Raw genomic sequence first — 17,915 nt, 5'->3', positions numbered from 1 at the left:
TATCATAACCACTGATCAATGGCCATGAGTGCCATTCACAGAGAGTTGGGGAATGGCTGCAATCACAACATTGTAAGATGGTGACAGGCCTTAGGCCTCCTCCTTGATTCAAAGACGGTGTTTCCCTTTTCACGTATATGGCCTCCTTGACTCCGCGCTCCTTCCTGTCCAGGATGTGTACATCCTCATCATTGAAAGAGTGTCCACTGGCCTGTAAGTGTAAATAGACTGCGGTTGGGGAAACCTCCAGTCAGCTGAGACTGAAGAAGTCATGTGGATCAGCGATGAAATGTTTCTCCCACTGAAAATGCTACGTCCAGATGAACCGAATCAGCCTTTTGGAATTTACTTACCTGGATGATTGAGCTGCATCAAGATATTGCAACTGACTAGTCATGTCTGAGTATTCAGTTAGCATTAGCCAATAAAGTCAGCAAATGGTATTATAAACTATCTCTAGCAAACCAATATTAGTAACCTGAATTTGACTAACAGTAAATCTGATAATATATTTATTATATTATATATAAAATAATAAAGAAAACATTAGGAATACCAACCATTTGTTCTAGAAGAGAGTTGTCGTATGGCAAAGGCTTTCGCTCCCCTCCAAATTCCAAAGCTATGACATCACAACGTAATTGGTCAGATGTTGATCCTCTAACATTATTTTAATGACACAGGAACAACACTAACAGCAGGATATCAGATACACCATAAAAACAGCACTGAAATAAAACAATGCAAAAGCCTGCATTGTGACCAAAAAACTGCTGCACCTAGAAATGCACTTAAGTTATTTAAATGCAGCTATGAATTGTTTTGCCTACCTTGACTAGGTAACAGGCATATATTAGCTAAAAAGTCAAATATGTTTTTGTTGCTTTGTCTTTTTAAATGTAAAATAAAAATCTCAGGACTAGCAAGCCTCCATTTTTGTATTCCACTACAGTTTTTTTTTATTGGTTTGGCGCAGTTTTCACAAGCAATTGGTACATTTTCAAAACTCTTAGTACTTATATCACAACAGATCATCAAAAGTGCACGTTTTTCAAACATTTCAGCATATTTTCAATTGTGTCAGTACAATACACATAATGACAAAATATCCTTTTCACTACACAAAATAAGTGTTTCATCTAAATAAATGTTTTGTTCACAGTTACTGCCTTTCATAATGTTATCACTATCAAATTTTTGATTTGCATCTCTTATTATTCAGTTTAATACATTTGTCTATCATTTAATTCAACTGATCTTAATGTTCAATCAATGAATCATCCATTATGTCCATGGATTTTCAACTTGACTGATTGTTGTCTGGTCATTTGTAAGTTACACATTGCTGCAAGAGCTTTCAATCTAGAAATACTAATTGCTAATTGTTTCCCCCTGATGATCACAATTAGTTACCATGTAAGTAGAACTGTGTTTGAGACTTTGCACTGTTCAAATATGGAGCAGGATAGACTCGTAGGGAGAGGAAACCTTCATCGAAGAGGTGGTGGTGCTGCTCCTCGACAGAGAGGTGGACACAGACAAGGAGAAAGAGGTGGTGGTGCTCCCCGACAGAGAGGTGGTCTTCAGAGAAATGTAGGCAGAAGACAACGCACCATCATCTCTAATGAAGTCCGGGCCATCATTGTTGACCATGTGGTTAACAGAGGCCTTACCATGGCTGAGGCTGCCAGGTTGGTACAGCCTAATTTACAAAGGTCAACTGTCAGCTCTATCATCAGAACTTTTCGCCAAGAAAACCGGTATGTCTGCTATAGCAACTTCCCTTCTAAAATATAGTACTCTATTGTATAGATGAACAACATGTAATTGTCAGTTTACACTAATGTAATTTGTAATACTTCAATATTGACAGTATATGATTGTCCTCAGAATTAACAGGAGACAACCTGGTGGTGGTCGCCCACGTGTTTTGACTGACCAGCAGGAGTTGGCTGTGGTGGAAATGGTCAGGGCAAGGAATGACATACGGCTGTCTGAAATCAAACAGGCTATTGAGAACAACAATGACACCTTTGCCAATGTGCCATCAATTAACCTTCCAACGATTGCCCGGCTTTTGAAGAAGCACCAGGTTTCCATGAAACAAATTTACTTGGTTCCTTTTGAGAGGAACAATGTCCGGGTGAAACAACTGCGTTCAGAATATATTCAGGTACAACACTAAACTGGCATGCAATTACTGTAACAGTACTGACAACTATTAGTTGTAAAAAAAACTAACTAAATTATCATTTTAGAGGGTGATGGAGCTGGACACTGCTGTGAATCATCACAAGTATATTTTTGTTGATGAGGCCGGTTTCAATCTGGCAAAAACTAGACGCAGAGGACGTAACCTTATTGGACAAAGGGCTACCATCCAAGTCCCTGGACAACGTGGAGGAAACATCTCAATGGGTGCAGCTATATCTGAAGATGGTGTGGTAGGCTGTAGACCAGTTCTAGGGTCATACAACACTGAACACCTGATAGTTTTTTTAAATGAACTGGAGCAGGCCTGTCAGGGAGAAGACATTGTCTATGTTGTTGTGTGGGACAATGTCAGCTTCCACCATGCACAGCTGGTTCAGGAATGGTTTCAAACACATCCTCGCTTCATGACACTCTATCTTCCACCATATTCCCCTTTCCTCAACCCAATTGAGGAATTCTTCTCTACATGGAGGTGGAAGGTGTATGATCGCCATCCCCATGAGCATGTCTCCCTTCTTCAAGCCATGTGTGAAGCTTGTGGTGATATAACTGCTGAGCAATGTCAAGCCTGGATTCGTCATGCCAGGAGATTTTTCCCACGGTGCCTGAACAACGAAGACATCCACTGTGATGTTGATGAAAATTTATGGCCCAATGTTAATGACCGGCTTGATTAATTGTGTAAAAGTGATGAAAATAAAATACAAAATATATTGTGCTTATGTAAATGACTTGTTGTTTTTTCTCCCTTTTTCGTGTGTGTGTGTGTGTGTGTATATGTGTATATATATGTGTATATATATATGTATATGTATATATATGTGTATATATATATATATGTATATATGTATATATATATGTATGTATATATATATGTGTATATATATATGTATATGTATATATATGTGTGTATATATATATATATATGTATATATGTATATATGTGTATATATATATGTATGTATATATATATGTGTATATATGTATATATATGTATATATGTATGTATGTATATATGTATATATATATGTATATATGTATATATGTATATATATATGTGTGTATATATATATATATATATACACATATATATATATATATATATATATATATATATATATATATATATATATATATATATATATATATATACACATATATGTGTATATACACATATATGTGTATGTGTGTATATATGTGTGTATATATGTGTGTATATATATGTGTATGTATATATATATATATTTAAAAAAACACCCAGCACGCCCCTGCGGGCGGTTTATCCTTCAAGCTCGGGTCCTCTACCAGAGGCCTGGGAGCTTGAGGGTCCTGCGCAGTATCTTAGCTGTTCCCAGGACTGCACTCTTCTGGACAGAGATCTCCGATGTTATTCCCGGGATTTGCTGGAGCCACTCGCCTAGCTTGGGAGTCACCGCACCTAGTGCTCCGATTACCACGGGGACCACCGTTACCTTCACCCTCCACATCCTCTCGAGCTCTTCTCTGAGCCCTTGGTATTTCTTGGTGTTCCTTCTTCCTGATGTTGCTGTCATTCGGAACCACTACATCGATCACTATGGCCGTCTTCTTCTGTTTGTCTACCACCACTATGTCCGGTTGGTTAGCCACCACCATTTTGTCCGTCTGTATCTGGAAGTCCCACAGGATCTTAGCTCGGTCATTCTCCACCACCCTTGGGGGCATCTCCCATTTTGACCTCGGGACTTCCAGGTTATACTCCGCACAGATGTTCCTGTACACTATGCCGGCCACTTGGTTATGGCGTTCCATGTATGCCTTGCCTGGTAGCATCTTGCACCCTGCTGTTATGTGCTGGATTGTCTCTGGGACATCTTTACACAGCCTGCACCTGGGGTCTTGCCTGGTGTGATAGACCCCAGCCTCTATGTATCTTGTACTCAGAGCTTGTTCTTGTGCTGCCATGATTAGTGCCTCTGTGCTGTCTTTCAGTCCAGCTTTGTCCAGCCACTGGTAGGATTTCTGGATATCAGCCACCTCCTCTATCTGCCGGTGGTACATACCGTGCAGGGGCCTGCCCTTCCATGATGGTTCCTCGTCTCCCTCCTCTTTCTTGGGTTTCTGCTGCCTGAGGTATTCACTGAGCATATATATATATATATATATATATATATATACATATATATATGGATATATATATATATATATATATATATATATATATATATATATATATATAAATATATATATATATATATATATATCCATATATATATATATATGGATATATATATATATATATATATATATATATATATCCATATATATATATATAAAAATTTTGGTTATGTTACGTCCCTCTGCAGCTTCTAATCGTCTCAGTGTTTTCAGCTGGTGCTAATTGGCCACACCTAGTCAGGTGTGGATAAAAGCATACCTGAGGCAAGCTTCCCGACAGTGCACTAGTCTTTGCCTTGGTGGCACCAGCCATTTTAGCCAACCTGGTTTTCCATTTTAGGATGAAACCTCTTCTCACCCACACTCTGTTATTCATCTCTGTTTTTATGTTGCGGCTTTTGAGCCGGGTCGTAACACTGAACATAAGTGTAATATTTGCTGTGTAAAGTTTTACAGTTCAGTTACACTCATTCATCACCAAGGACAATTTGAAACGCTTACCTTGTATTATTTGCTCCTGTATGAAATGATTGGTAAAAGTACTACGTTGAAAAAAGATCTTACTGTTTTGTTTGGGTGAGTAAAGCAAATGTTCTCAGAATATATCACAATGATCATATGTTCTGCAACAATGATTAACTGGAATGAAAATATGTGCAAATACAATGAACTCATGACATCAGATTTGAAAGAATGACTAGTGGTGTTACAAATGTGATCAAATGTGAGTTTTGTACTGAGAGATTTGAAAATGCACACTTTAGTTGTGAAAATAGTACCAAACCAATTAAAAGAAACTGTAACAGAAACTGTATTTCCAGGTGGATGGAGCATGATAGCTAATAGCCCTTTTCCACTAGTACCTACTTAGCTCGATGTGACTCGACTCTACTTGGTTTCGATCGTTTTGCATTACAATTATAGCAACACGGCCAAAAGTCCTGTAATGTTGTCGAGTTTAAAAAATATTGGGTTTTGTGAAGGAGATGCTCTCGTGACTCATCAAGTGACCCCACTTACTAGCCAATCGGTGGCATCTAGTCTATTGGCATCACATTTTCTGATTGCTTGGAACCCTAGCCACCCAACAGAAAAGCCTGTCGAGACGATCTGAGTAGGTACTGGTCGAAAAGGCAAATTTAGGGCCAATGATGCTTAATTTTGAAGACTCCAAGAAGTATTCTCTTATTTTTCGGTAGTTGAATTTCATTTTCATTTTGTTTTTTAAAATATGTGAGCAATAATTTACTAGAATTTGTGCCTTTGCAGTGCAATTAAGGGGGCACCGTTTTAATTTACCCAGCAGAAACTAATGGTCCACTGGAGGATTTTCAGTGGTACAAGCCTTATATTATGCTGTTAGACTGTTATTGTCGTTGAACCCAAGAAAACGTGGTCGCTAAATTCATCTTTTCAGTGCAGCTGTTATGAGTTGGAATTCAGAACCCAACACATGAGGTTGCTTCTGTGTACTGCCAGGTAGCCCCCCTTTCAGACTTGATCATAAATGTTGTTGACACAGACGCGGACAACTGGAGACACATCAGCCCACTGGCCAATCCTGTTATACATCTTTGAAGTCCGGCGCCTTCAATGGTGGACTGTAATGTAAATCTTCATGGACAAGCCCATGCAGTCAGAAAAAAAAGAGGTGTACTGGTATCTGCACAGACCCTCAAGTCCAGTGTCTGATTATGACATTTATATCACACTGACACAAAAAGACTTGTGGCTGCAGATTTATAGTTGGGGTTGTTGTTTTTTATTGTTTGCTTTTTATTAATATACTGCTGCTTTGCTGTCCTCAGTTATTGCTCTTGTACATTTTGGTCCTGGTTTAAACTCGTCTGTTGATTTTGTTTTAGGTTAGCTGTGATTGAATTCCAGACCTTATTAGAGATAAACATCACATTAAAGGAGCTAATTAAGCCAGGTGCGTTTCCAAGGATGTTGTGTCATCTCAATCATTAAAAGTATAAAAGAGAAATGTAGTTCTCGTGGTGTATGAAGTCCCATTCTGAACCTCTGAAATAACTGTTTTCCTTAATGCCAAAACACGTTTTTTCAAATGGATGTGATAAAGAAGAGTGGGGCTGACTGTGAAAATGCTTGCAAATAACTTATCAATCACAAGTCGTTAGCCAATGAGCATACCACAGATGATCCTTTTAAAGCATCATATGAGCAGAATTTACAAAAGAGATGAATGAAGGACTTAAACACAGTCGAAAAGTGTTTACAGGGGTCAATCGGTCAGAGGTCAGGCGAATCATTTTGCTACTTACATCAAACACCCAAGGTCAAGTCATACACCTCACACATCATTTGTAAATGGCCTGTATTTATATAGCGCTTTACTAGTCCCTAAGGACCCCAAAGCGCTTTACATATCCAGTCATCCACCCATTCACACACAGATGATGGCAAGCTACATTGTAGCCACAGCTGCCCTGGGGCGCACTGACAGAGGCGAGGCTGCCGGACACTGGCGCCACCAGGCCCTCTGACCACCACCAGTAGGCAATGGGTGAAGTGTCTTGCCCAAGGACACAACGACCGAGACTGTCCAAGCCGGGGCTCGAACCGGCAAACTTCCGATTACAAGGCAAACGCCCAACTCTTGAGCCACGATCGCCCCTTATCTTGTAGTATATATCTTGGTTAGGATTAAACATAGACATAAGCAACAACTTGGGTAAAAATTGGGTAAAAATACAACTGCTATTATGTCTCCTGGGGTGCTAAGCGGGGCTCACTGAAACAATTACTTATAAATTTGTGAACACTAGGCTATACAGTGTGATTGCTCTGTACATGGATGCAGAAAATCATATTGCTTTTTCATGACTGTTTCATGTTTTGTTGTGAGACTAGGCTGGTGCCAATGGTGTGTTACAGACTAGGATCATATTCAGCTGGCCATGTACAAACCACAGTTCTATTAGAAATGGAGGGATCCATCAAGCTAAGTTTGAATTGTCAGGATCTTGATGTTGATAAGTCTAAACAAACATCAAACTGGCTTAATTGTCATCAAGAGAAGCTGAAAAAAAACTGAGGTAGAAGTAGAAAATCAACTGAAGTTTGGAAGAACTCCAAGCATGTCCCCACCTGCCTTTCTCACTGCAACACAGGGTGGGCTCTTTCTTTTGTTGGTGAAATGAAAACAGAACAATCTGTACAAGATGCTACGGAGCAGGTTTCACGGGTTGTTTCCAGCCAGCCCTCAAGTGCTTCATTTGGCCCAAGATCTGACCATGACCAATATTCCACCCAGAGACTCACGGATACATGAAATAAAGAGTGGCAGCAAAAAATTCTGCTGTTCAGAACAAAGTCATTTCCTGACATGAAAAGAAAACCAGGCAGCTTTTATTGATAAATTACAATCTGTCTAAAACCAACTTTGTGAAAGATTACCGAGTCAACACTAAACTGTACTGCAGATGTAAAAGGCAATTTCAGTTTTCTCTCCTCCCCTCTTCTATTATCACTCTTATGCCTTTCATCATTTCCCATCCTCACCAATTCTTGTCCTTCACATTTTCTCTTCTTTTACTGTCAACTTTAAAAAAAAACTCTTTCTTTCTCGTCCTGCTTTCCTTCTCACTTCTTTTGCTTCTTTCTCCTGTTAACTCTCTTTCTCCTCAGTCACACCAAGGTGAATGAGACTAATATTAAGAGTCAAGCATACATGCACAGGTCTAATGGCACTTCATTAGGGGCACCTTTTCCACTGAGGGGCCGCAGGAAGAATGGTTAGATGAGAGATGTGGAGAGAGAGAACGAGAGAGAAAGAGGGGCAGTGGGAAAAGCTGAGGTGGCAGTCAGTGTAAATGAAAAAGAAAGGACTGGAAAATATGAAATTGACAGTAAAACAGAACAAATACTGAAGGGGAAATGTCACGGTCCTGAGTCTGTGGACTTAGTGTTTTTCTGTTTGTATTAGTTATCTTTGATTTCATGATGTGTTTTGATTTTCTTGGGTTTGATTTCTGTCGCTAGTATTCCTAACCCCTAGGTCCTGGGCATTTCTTGTGTTCTCCTTCTTAGGTCGTGGTTCTGTGTTACTTCTGTTAGTATACAGTCGTCTCTGTCAGTGTGTCTTTTGTTCTGTCACTGTATCCCCTAGTTTAGTCCACGTCTGTTTAGTTTCCTGTTTTACTTTGAAAGTCTGTGTACTATGTCAATGTGTTGAGTTTTGCCTCCCCTTGTCTTGTCACGTCTGATGAGTCCCAGCTGTGCTCTCCTCCTGTTTCACATTCCCTAATCACCTCAGTATGTATTTAAGCCCTGTGTTTTTCCCTGTCAGTTGTTGCGTCCTCCACGTTTGTTGTGTGTATCCATTGTCGGCTACCTTCAGCATCTCCTGTCTAGTTAGTTTAAGTTGTTGTTTATTTATCGCCAAGGGTGACTCTCCAGCAAATAAAGCTGTCGTTTAAGTTAATGTTTTGTCTCCAAGTCCTGCACGTGGGTCCAGCCACTGACAGCTAGTGATGGTGAGATGAAGCCTCATGATGAACTGAAGCTTTCCATCCAATTGGTCGACTCATGGTTCGAAGCATTGTGATGATTCATTTGCTCTACTGCGCCATCAAGTGGACAATTCTAGTGAAGCGGGCTCTTTGATTATAATGATGTGTAAACCTTATGTACATCTGGATAATGACACAAACTAGTGTTTGGTGCTTCACTTTTTAATAAACTAAAAGACAGAAATCAGATTATAGGATGTGTAGTGTTGTTTATTTATATTTTGGTGTTTATCATTTGTGATATTTATTACTGTGTGCATACTTTATTAGGAGAGACAAAATTTTAAAAAAAACAACCATCTCTTCCTTGCTGGTTCCATCGAAGAAGAAATGCACAAGTAACTATGTAGCACGTACGTAATCCAATTCCACAACACAGTGTGATGGGGAATCAGCTGTTTTCCTGCCCATGTTATTTCGAATCTGGCGCGAACCGATGAACCAGTCCCTGAATCAGTCACGTGGTACGGACTGCCCGCGAGGCCTCGAACGTCACTGCATACGTAATCAAAGCAAGCCTCGATACGCGCTTCAGAAAAACGCCCCCGCGATTACCCGACGCACGATTCGAAGCTTCGACACACAGGACACATCACTACTGACAGCCACACAACTCATCGTGACAGGAAAATATTCCACCTGTAAGTAGTTTTATTATTAGTCACAATTAAGCTCTTCACTTCTTTGTAACTAAAGTAAGTAGCTATCCAGGTTAGGTTAGGGTCATTGGAGCTAAATCTGTATCTCTATCTGGATTTATGGTGAGAGGTAAATCTTCATTGAATCAGTGTTAGAGTCCCTCATTAGTGGCAAAACCAGTTGCCACACGTGGTGTGTGAGGTGTGTGAGTCTTGGTTTCCTGCTCTTTGTTCACTGCGTCGGGCACTAACAGTAATCCTGCGCACACTCAATTAGCAGTCTTGCTGGCAGCTACCCGTAATGACACACACACATACTTATGAAAGTAGACATTCTGATTAACATTTTCATCAGTGATTTATGCCCAATTTATATAATGATGCCATCCAGGAAAAGAAATGAACAGACCAGGAGTGTGCTTTTTAAATCTGCAGTGCATGACTGGCTGCCGTGCGTGGCAGGAGACTGGCTCGTTCAGTTGTTTACATTTGACTTGTGAGCGCGCGCGTGCGCGCGCACACACACACATTTATTTTTCTCTCTCTCCTTTAGACACAAAGACCATCAACTTGAGTCTGACACAGACCTTAACCTGCACTTTCTCACACTCTCTCCCACATACAAGCACACTGAGTTAAGGTTTGTTTTAAGATTTCGTGTTTCTAATTGTGTTTTGGATTCATTAGCAGTGACACAAGGAGACACTTTAAAGAGTGTAGACCATTTTTGTTTGGCTGATTAAACCAGCAGAAATGTGCATTATCTCTAATTAAGAAATGCCAGTCCTGGAACAAACGCTTTTCAGTGTTACAGACAAACTAGACACAAACTCAGTGAGGTCACACCTTGATGTTGCCAAAGAATATAATGTGTTTTATATTACGATACATTTTCTGTCATGACTCGTGAAAATAGTAAGTTCGGTCACATGAACATCAGTTTCACGCCAACAACTAAAAGGTGGAGTGATGTCCACACTGTAAATATCCACAAGGAACATAACGAGAAATACTCAAGGTAGTTGGTGTGGTGGCTTATTAGATTACTGGACCGTTGATTTTCATAAACTCACCACATTCTGTCCAGTCAAACAAGTTAGCCATCCTTTCAATTTAGTTTTTTTTTTTTTTTGTTTTGTTTTGTTTTTTTTAACCCTTGTGTGGTGTTCATATTTTTGTTACTCAGCCAGTGTTCATGGGTCTGGTGGACCCGCTAGAGTTTTGGCTTTCCAAATTAACACTATCAAACAATTTTATGTTAAATTACTCAACAGATGTTTGCTTAATCCCAATTACAAGCCAAATGAACAGCAAACATGGTTAATTTTTTCCCTTTACCTTTGTTAGATCACATTTATGAATCAATGTGCTTCTCGTGTTTTGGTTTTTTTTTTTTTTTTATAAAATGTTATAAAAAAATAAATCAGTTATAATCAAGTGGAGTGAGTGGAAAGACACAACACATTTACACGTGAAGCAATATGTTTCACAACTAAATGGGATCAGCTGCACATCAATGGTGACATTAGGCCCAGGGTTGTAAAACAGGGGGAGGCGGTGCACACACTTATCCCACACTGTCCAAGCAGATAGCTTGTCTCTCTGCCGTCGAGCTGGTCTGTCGTCTCGGTTATCAAAACGGATAATCCTGGAAATTTTGTGGAAGTTTTCCAGAGACATTGATGCACGGAAAGGTTTCTGCATCCCACAGGGATTCTGTGGATTCCCCTTTGGACCTGAAAACTCCTGCAAGGATAAGAACCCCAAAGTAGGCCTTTGGGGTTCTTAGATGAATTTGGTCCATCTCCTTCCACCTCTCTCCAAAAACACACCTTCCTTCTAGATCTGCAATCCAGAATAATTTTCTGGATGGAATCTGGGATGAAAAGCTCAAATGAAGACTTGATGTCCTGCACATGAGTAACTGTCAGCCGTGTTGGCCCTGGCTGATCACAGTAACAGCTCTGCAGGGTGGCTCATTTCTTGGGCAAGAAGACCATTCAATTTCACCAGTTATTGACATCCATATTTCTTCACTTGCTGTCTGGTGGGCTTGTTCTGGTCCGGGAGCTGGCTGCAGATGGGGTACTCGTCTTTGTTTTGTTACTAAATGGTGCTCAACCTCATCCTCTTCTTCAAAGTCACTGTCAGACTCTGAATTTTCAGAAATGTGAAATATTCTGAACCCTCTTTGTCAACATCATCATCCGAAGCCCCTCTCTCTTCCAAAATCAATTGGATGGCCCTCGCAGCAGATAATCTTTTGCCATCTTGATCAGTTGTGATAAAGAACCACACTGGCAAAGTCTTATTTATAGTATTATGCCCCTAATTTGCAGGTGGGACACGGTATGAGAAAATAAAATTGGGATCCCTCAAGAAAGAGGGTAAAATGTGCAGGAATGTAAGAGCAGACAGTGTTGATTGTTGAATTTTCAACAATGTTGCAACTTTGTGCGCGAGCAGGAGGGGAAGAAAACATTATCAGCAGCACCAGAAAGGAGGAAGACAGTGTGGGAACACAGGACCTACACTTTCAACACTTTTATTAGACCTGGGTCCAGTGGACCCGAACACCTTGTATGTAATGTAAATGCGTGGGGGGAGGTACAGTATGAGGTCATTGAAAATTAGTTCGGATTTATGTTCTTCACAGAAAATAAGCCAAAGCCAATGAATTTCAGGTTGAAAAAATAATTCATTGTTTAATTGTTCTTTTGAAAAAAACTGAAAACGGGTCTCACAGACCCGAACACCATACAAGGGTTAAACTGATCATTTGACACATTATTTAATATTGCATCATGTATTAAGGTATAAGCGGACATTTTAAGTGCATTAATTGCTACATTTAAGTAAATTTCCTAATAGGGAGCGACAGTTTTGACTTTTCAGTGCCATGAAATATTTAATGGACCATCCTGACCTTTATAAGTAATCATGCTGTTTCTCAATTTCTGTTTTTACTTCAGTTGTGTTCTCCATAAAATCACACACAATTCCTTTTAAAGACTTCACAGAGAGACTTTTTACAGTGAAATTAGTAAAGAAAGAATTTTTAGACACCTTTAAAAATGAACAGCAATACAAATAAATTATCTTCTTAGTGAGATTTGTTAATTACAGTTGAACTCAAGCACAACAGACATTTTTTTTCATATCAGAAGAAACATGAAAACATTTTTTTTTTTTTTTTTTTTTTTTTTTTTAAAACTTGTGTGGTAGCTTATTGGCTTTAATGTACATGCACCGATTCTGCTTATATGTAGCCCCCAGAGATCAGTTTTGAGCCAGGAATCACACTGACTAACTGTACCTAACTGACTGTTTATTTATTTTTGTCAGACAGGTTATTTTTATCATGCTGCCCTTCTTATAAGTTGATCCACTTCACTCTAAGCCCTGGTTATGAAAGCAAGAGCAGGAAAAACACAAGTTTTGTTTTTATGATTTATGACGATAATTTAATCTGGATTAAACACAAACTAAACGGATCAGCACCAGAAAACTCCAAAAACAATCTGTAAGTGTTCAGTAAAGTCCTTCACAAAAACCTCATAAGTGCAGCGTTTTGTCTAGTACCAGCGCACACGTTCCTGTACTCATCGGCATTTCTTCACAGATTTTCCTCTCTATGGCTTTCACACACACTTTCCTCTTCTCAAATAACCATGCTCATCAGGGCCCAAAGGGGCATCCATTTTTCAGTGTTGCCATGACAATCCCAGTGAGGAGGGGTGTTTAGTTTGACTGGTGCAGTCACGTTGATAAATGACCCTCTTATTGCTGGCTGTCGCCCAGGGATTACTGTATACACTCTCTCCCTCTTTTGCTCCCTCACACACACACAATCACGCCGACTCTCTTTCCCCCAGTGGCTAGCTGTCCAGCTGATACACACACTCAGATCACTTTACATGCTAATTGGCCGACAAGACCTTTAACAAATAGCTGTCTAATGAGTCGTTCCTCTCCACTGCAGGGCAGGGTCTTCCTGAGTCTACATAACCACGTGATGGGAAGAATGCGGAATAAAGATGCAACTCAGGGGTCAAAAGGTCACATTGGCTATGTATAGAAAGCCTGATTGATTGATTGAAATAAGAGCATGATACCCATTTCAGACAGTGGCACAGGTTAAACCAACAACCCTATTGATCAGATTGCATTAGTGAAGCTGAGTCAGAAGCTGTCCAGGTTATCCCACCTCCAGTAGGAGAGAAAACAATTGGGTTCCTTCCAAAGAAAATAGATGTAAAATGTTGAGTCTGGAAGTCAAAGACTGAAAAACTAAACATCAAAGTGTCTTTGTTTTACTCTGGTTATAGATCCCACCATGAGTATCTATCAGTTTCTGTCCAACACACAATCTCTATGGAAAGTAAAAAACAGTGTGTTCCATATATTATGCATATAAGTATATAAATCACAACAACAGTTGCCTCAACATGCTTTACATTTGAAGATAAAAACTCTACAGCTGCATTCATTTCCACATTACCAAGCTGGAGGCAGAATTTATATTATTACCCATTTCTGCTCATCTAAATGAACCTGTGCCGGCATTCATGGCAATAAAATTATGTGAAAATTTTCAGTTTCACCACTGTGTCAGTTACTCTCACCCTGCAGAGCACCATCTAATATCTCACCATCTCACATAAATAGAAAAATGGGCAAGTGTGTCTACAGGCTCACAGTTTTTTCCAGGCCATTTCTCTTTGACCGAGAGCCCAAGCCCCCATTCCCGATCATAAAGCTATTAGCCTTAGAGGGGAAAACATCCTCCACGCTACAGTAAACCAGAGAGGACCAAGGATAATGTATCTCTCTGCTGGCACCCCTGAAAGTCATCAATTATTCATACACAGGCACTCAACAACCTGAAATAAACACATACACTCACCATATACAAACACATACATGTTCACCAGGCACTGAGACAACCAGTCAATTCATACCTTCAGAGGCGGAGAGAAACAGATTAAGTACCTCCTAATTTATTTGTCCTCACTGCGGCGGAGTTTGTGTTTGCTGATACTGGAGCATTGCTTTGCATCCATGGGTCCACTGTTGAGGTGCATTGTGCTTATTTGCACCAATAATTGCCAAAAAAGGCAGACCACAAACCTGATGTCAGAAATTAATATTTGACTGTACCATAGAGTCATAGCAGAGGCAGTCCATCAAAGGCAAAAACAGGGCTCATTGGTAAAGGTGATAATTTGCACCATGTAGCATTCACACACCGAGACACCGAGCACAAGACGGCATTAGCAAAGATATGCAGCAATATTTTACCAGCAGTCATCATCTACTGCATTAGAAGATAAACCCTACCATGGTGTTTCACAGGCTGTTGTAAAACAGACACTTCTAGACATTTTTTATAAACCTAAGAAACCAACAACGAAACCACAATCACTCGAGGAAGGTTTGTACAGCATGTAAGTATGTAAGGGTTGTTATAATTTGGTTTCATCAAAATCAGATCAGTAGGTCAGCCCTGACACTCTATTAAAGCTAAAAATACATACTTTTAATTACAGAGGCCTAAACGATAGATTTGGTCTGAAAATACAGTGCAGATTATGACTTGCAAGCGAGGAGCATAGGACAAATTTTCAGATTTATCAAATTTCTTCCTGTGCTTATTTTTCAGGTGCCTCGATATTGAGCAAATCTGTAAATTTTAATGTGATGTGGGCCAGCACATCATTACCACTGCCTACCATTTGTGCACTGACTGCATTAGACTGAGGTATGTGTGCAGCGCTCAGGAGAACTCTTTATCACTGCTTTCCTTCCACAGTGCATTTGCCCTACTGAAAAGAAACCCACTAAAAAATTAAGACACGATATTATAGTAAATAAAAAGAGAAACAGAAGAAAATGGATTAAAAACAAGTCCCGGGGAAGAGAAGAAGTTTTTTGAAGTTTTACGATACATCCTTTTTGAAAAGATGTAGATTTTTTAAAAAAAAAAGTTAAACATATAACTGGAAACATGAGATGTGGAGAAATTATGCTGCTGAGCAGCAACTGAATCCTGAAACTCAAGTGGATCAATCATGTGTGCATGTTTTCTGAGGTTAAACAGGCAACAGATGAAGAGAGACACCACAACAGAATATACACTGACACAAACAAGAAATAATATGCAACGCGTACTGTGAAATGCCTCAAAAGAGTGGGCTATACTGATAATTAAATCATCCACTGTAGACCCTGTTCACTCTGAAACTCCATCCTTGTTTTCTCATTTTTGCCCTTTAACAATTATACACGTGAGATCATATTCCTGCAGATACTGATATGTTGACCTATAAAGCAAACCTTTACCCAAACTCATAATTAACATAGATTTAAATAGCTCCTTGTTTATTTAAGTGAAGAGCAGCTATATGCCGTCACTTTGAAGGATTCCCCTCATCCTACTATGTGTCTATACACATTTGGTCCTCGGAGATGCAGTAGAATATAAATGCATATGTACTCACAGCCTCTCAGTGCCTCTGGGGATGTTTTTGGGCACAGTGTGGATCCCCAGGCCATGGCAGTCCACCGTGTTGCTCAGGCAGCTGCAGGGAGTGGGGCACGCCTCTGCACCTCCGTGACCTGCCAACAGCACCGTAACACTCCACGCCAACACCACCTGCATCCAAGATTGAGGAGCCCGGCCTCTGTCCACTGCAATCATCCCACAGCCTCCTGACCCAGCTCCATCCCCTCTTTTTCCAGCAGGCATTCTGCTCTCCTGCGGAGCTCCCCAACACTGCAGAAACCAGCCAACAGATCCTACCCTCTTCCTTCTGCCCGGGATGACTGACCAGTACTACCTCCTTAAAGAAGTGAGAACCAGCAGGAGAGTGTTTAAAGGGGCTGAGACAGCAGCATAGCCAAGTGAAGTTCAGCTCAAACTGAACGACTGCCACTTGATCCTGGAGTGGCCTTTCAGGGAAATAAAGGAGGAGGGAAAAAATACGAGTATGTCCTCTTCTTCTACTTGTCACCAGCTTTAGAGCTCCCTCCAATTGGCTTCTCTTCTTCTACTCTCTCTCTCTCTCTCTCATGCAGCTGTACAGTGTGCTCGCCTCTCCCCTCTACTTTTCATTGAGTCATTGTGCACTGAACAGTGAGCCACTAGGAAAAAAAAGAAAAAGAAAGGGGGTGTGGAGGGGGGACTCCCTCACTCCCTCTATCTCACACACACACAGAGTAATCATCCATCAAAAGCTTTTACAAATAACAGCAGCAAGACTCCTCCTATGCCCCCCCCCCCCCCCCCCCCCCAACTCCACACATACACGCATACGCACACACCAGTACCCAGAGTGACCTCACATCTATTCAGTGGCAGCAGTAGCGGGAGCCGCCACCATCACTGAAGGTGACAGCAGCCTTTCTCTCTCTCTTGCCCTCTCCTTCTTTTTGTCTATCTCGCTCGCCCACATGCGGTCTCCTCCCTTGGGGGGAAAAAAAAGAGCCCGAGGCTGCATGAACATGATGAGAAAGGAGAGAGGAAGAGTAAATTGTGATCACCACGAAGCACGAGAAAATATAACCGAAAAGGAGAAACTATTTGTGGAGAGGAAGAACAATAGATGTGACATAAAAGGAGAGGTTGGAAGTTGTACTGCGGATTAATTGGGATATTTTATTTTATTTATTTTGGCCACGGCTCAGTGCCAAGACTGCACACTGAGCTGCAGGAACTTGGGTTGGTTGGGGAAAGTGGGGGGGGGGGGGGGGGTGAGACTGGCATAACTGGAATGCCATAAGCTGCCAGAGCTTACTCAGAAGTCTATTATGAATTCACTGGCAAGGCTTTGAAATTCAAATGGACCCTGGCAGAGTTTTTTTCCCCAGTCTCCACAGAAACCCTGGCTTCAGCTTTTTGTGATCACCATACTACCAAGGAAAAAAGGAGCGGGGGAAAAAAAGCTATCAGGGATACCGTGAAGAAAAACCACTTACAGCTGGAAATCTACAGTAAAACCAGTGACAAGGTGTTAAATCCACAAGGAAACAGTGTTTGCTCATTTATTGATTTGTTCTTCTAAGTTATGAATTATTTAGGTCTTCAGTTTAACAGTAAAATAAACCCCAGATTTCTACAGCAAAAAATAAATAAAAAATGTTAAAAAGGAGAAGAAGAAGTTGTTGTTAAATGTAATATTCTGCCAATCAGCTGTATTATAAGTTAGTCTTAAATGGTTTTCAGGCACAGCATTATTGGTGCATTATAAGAAGAAAAAATCTGTTCTTTGGCTTGTATCCCTTCTTAAATGTATTCCTGATTCACACTGTTTTATACAACAGTTTTGTGGAGTGTAGTCAGAGCTTCTCTCAGAGATAGATCTGGTTTGTT

General features: G+C 40.4%; 1 protein-coding gene across 1 annotated transcript in view; it reads right to left on the bottom strand.

Moving 5' to 3' along the window:
- Positions 1–16,652, bottom strand: part of slit1b (slit homolog 1b (Drosophila)) — a 79,642-nt gene extending 62,990 nt beyond the window's left edge. The window contains exon 1 of the mRNA XM_026171939.1: positions 16,045–16,652. Within this exon, the coding sequence (XP_026027724.1) occupies positions 16,045–16,292 (248 nt within the window). The 5' untranslated portion in view covers positions 16,293–16,652. The remainder of the gene's footprint in view (positions 1–16,044) is intronic.
- Positions 16,653–17,915: the final 1,263 nt, after the last annotated feature.

The sequence above is a fragment of the Astatotilapia calliptera genome, chromosome 6, assembly GCF_900246225.1.
Source record: "Astatotilapia calliptera chromosome 6, fAstCal1.2, whole genome shotgun sequence".
NCBI classification, from domain to species: domain Eukaryota; kingdom Metazoa; phylum Chordata; class Actinopteri; order Cichliformes; family Cichlidae; genus Astatotilapia; species Astatotilapia calliptera.
The sequence above is the reverse complement of the archived record's forward strand: the minus strand, read 5'-3'. Positions and strand labels throughout refer to the sequence as shown.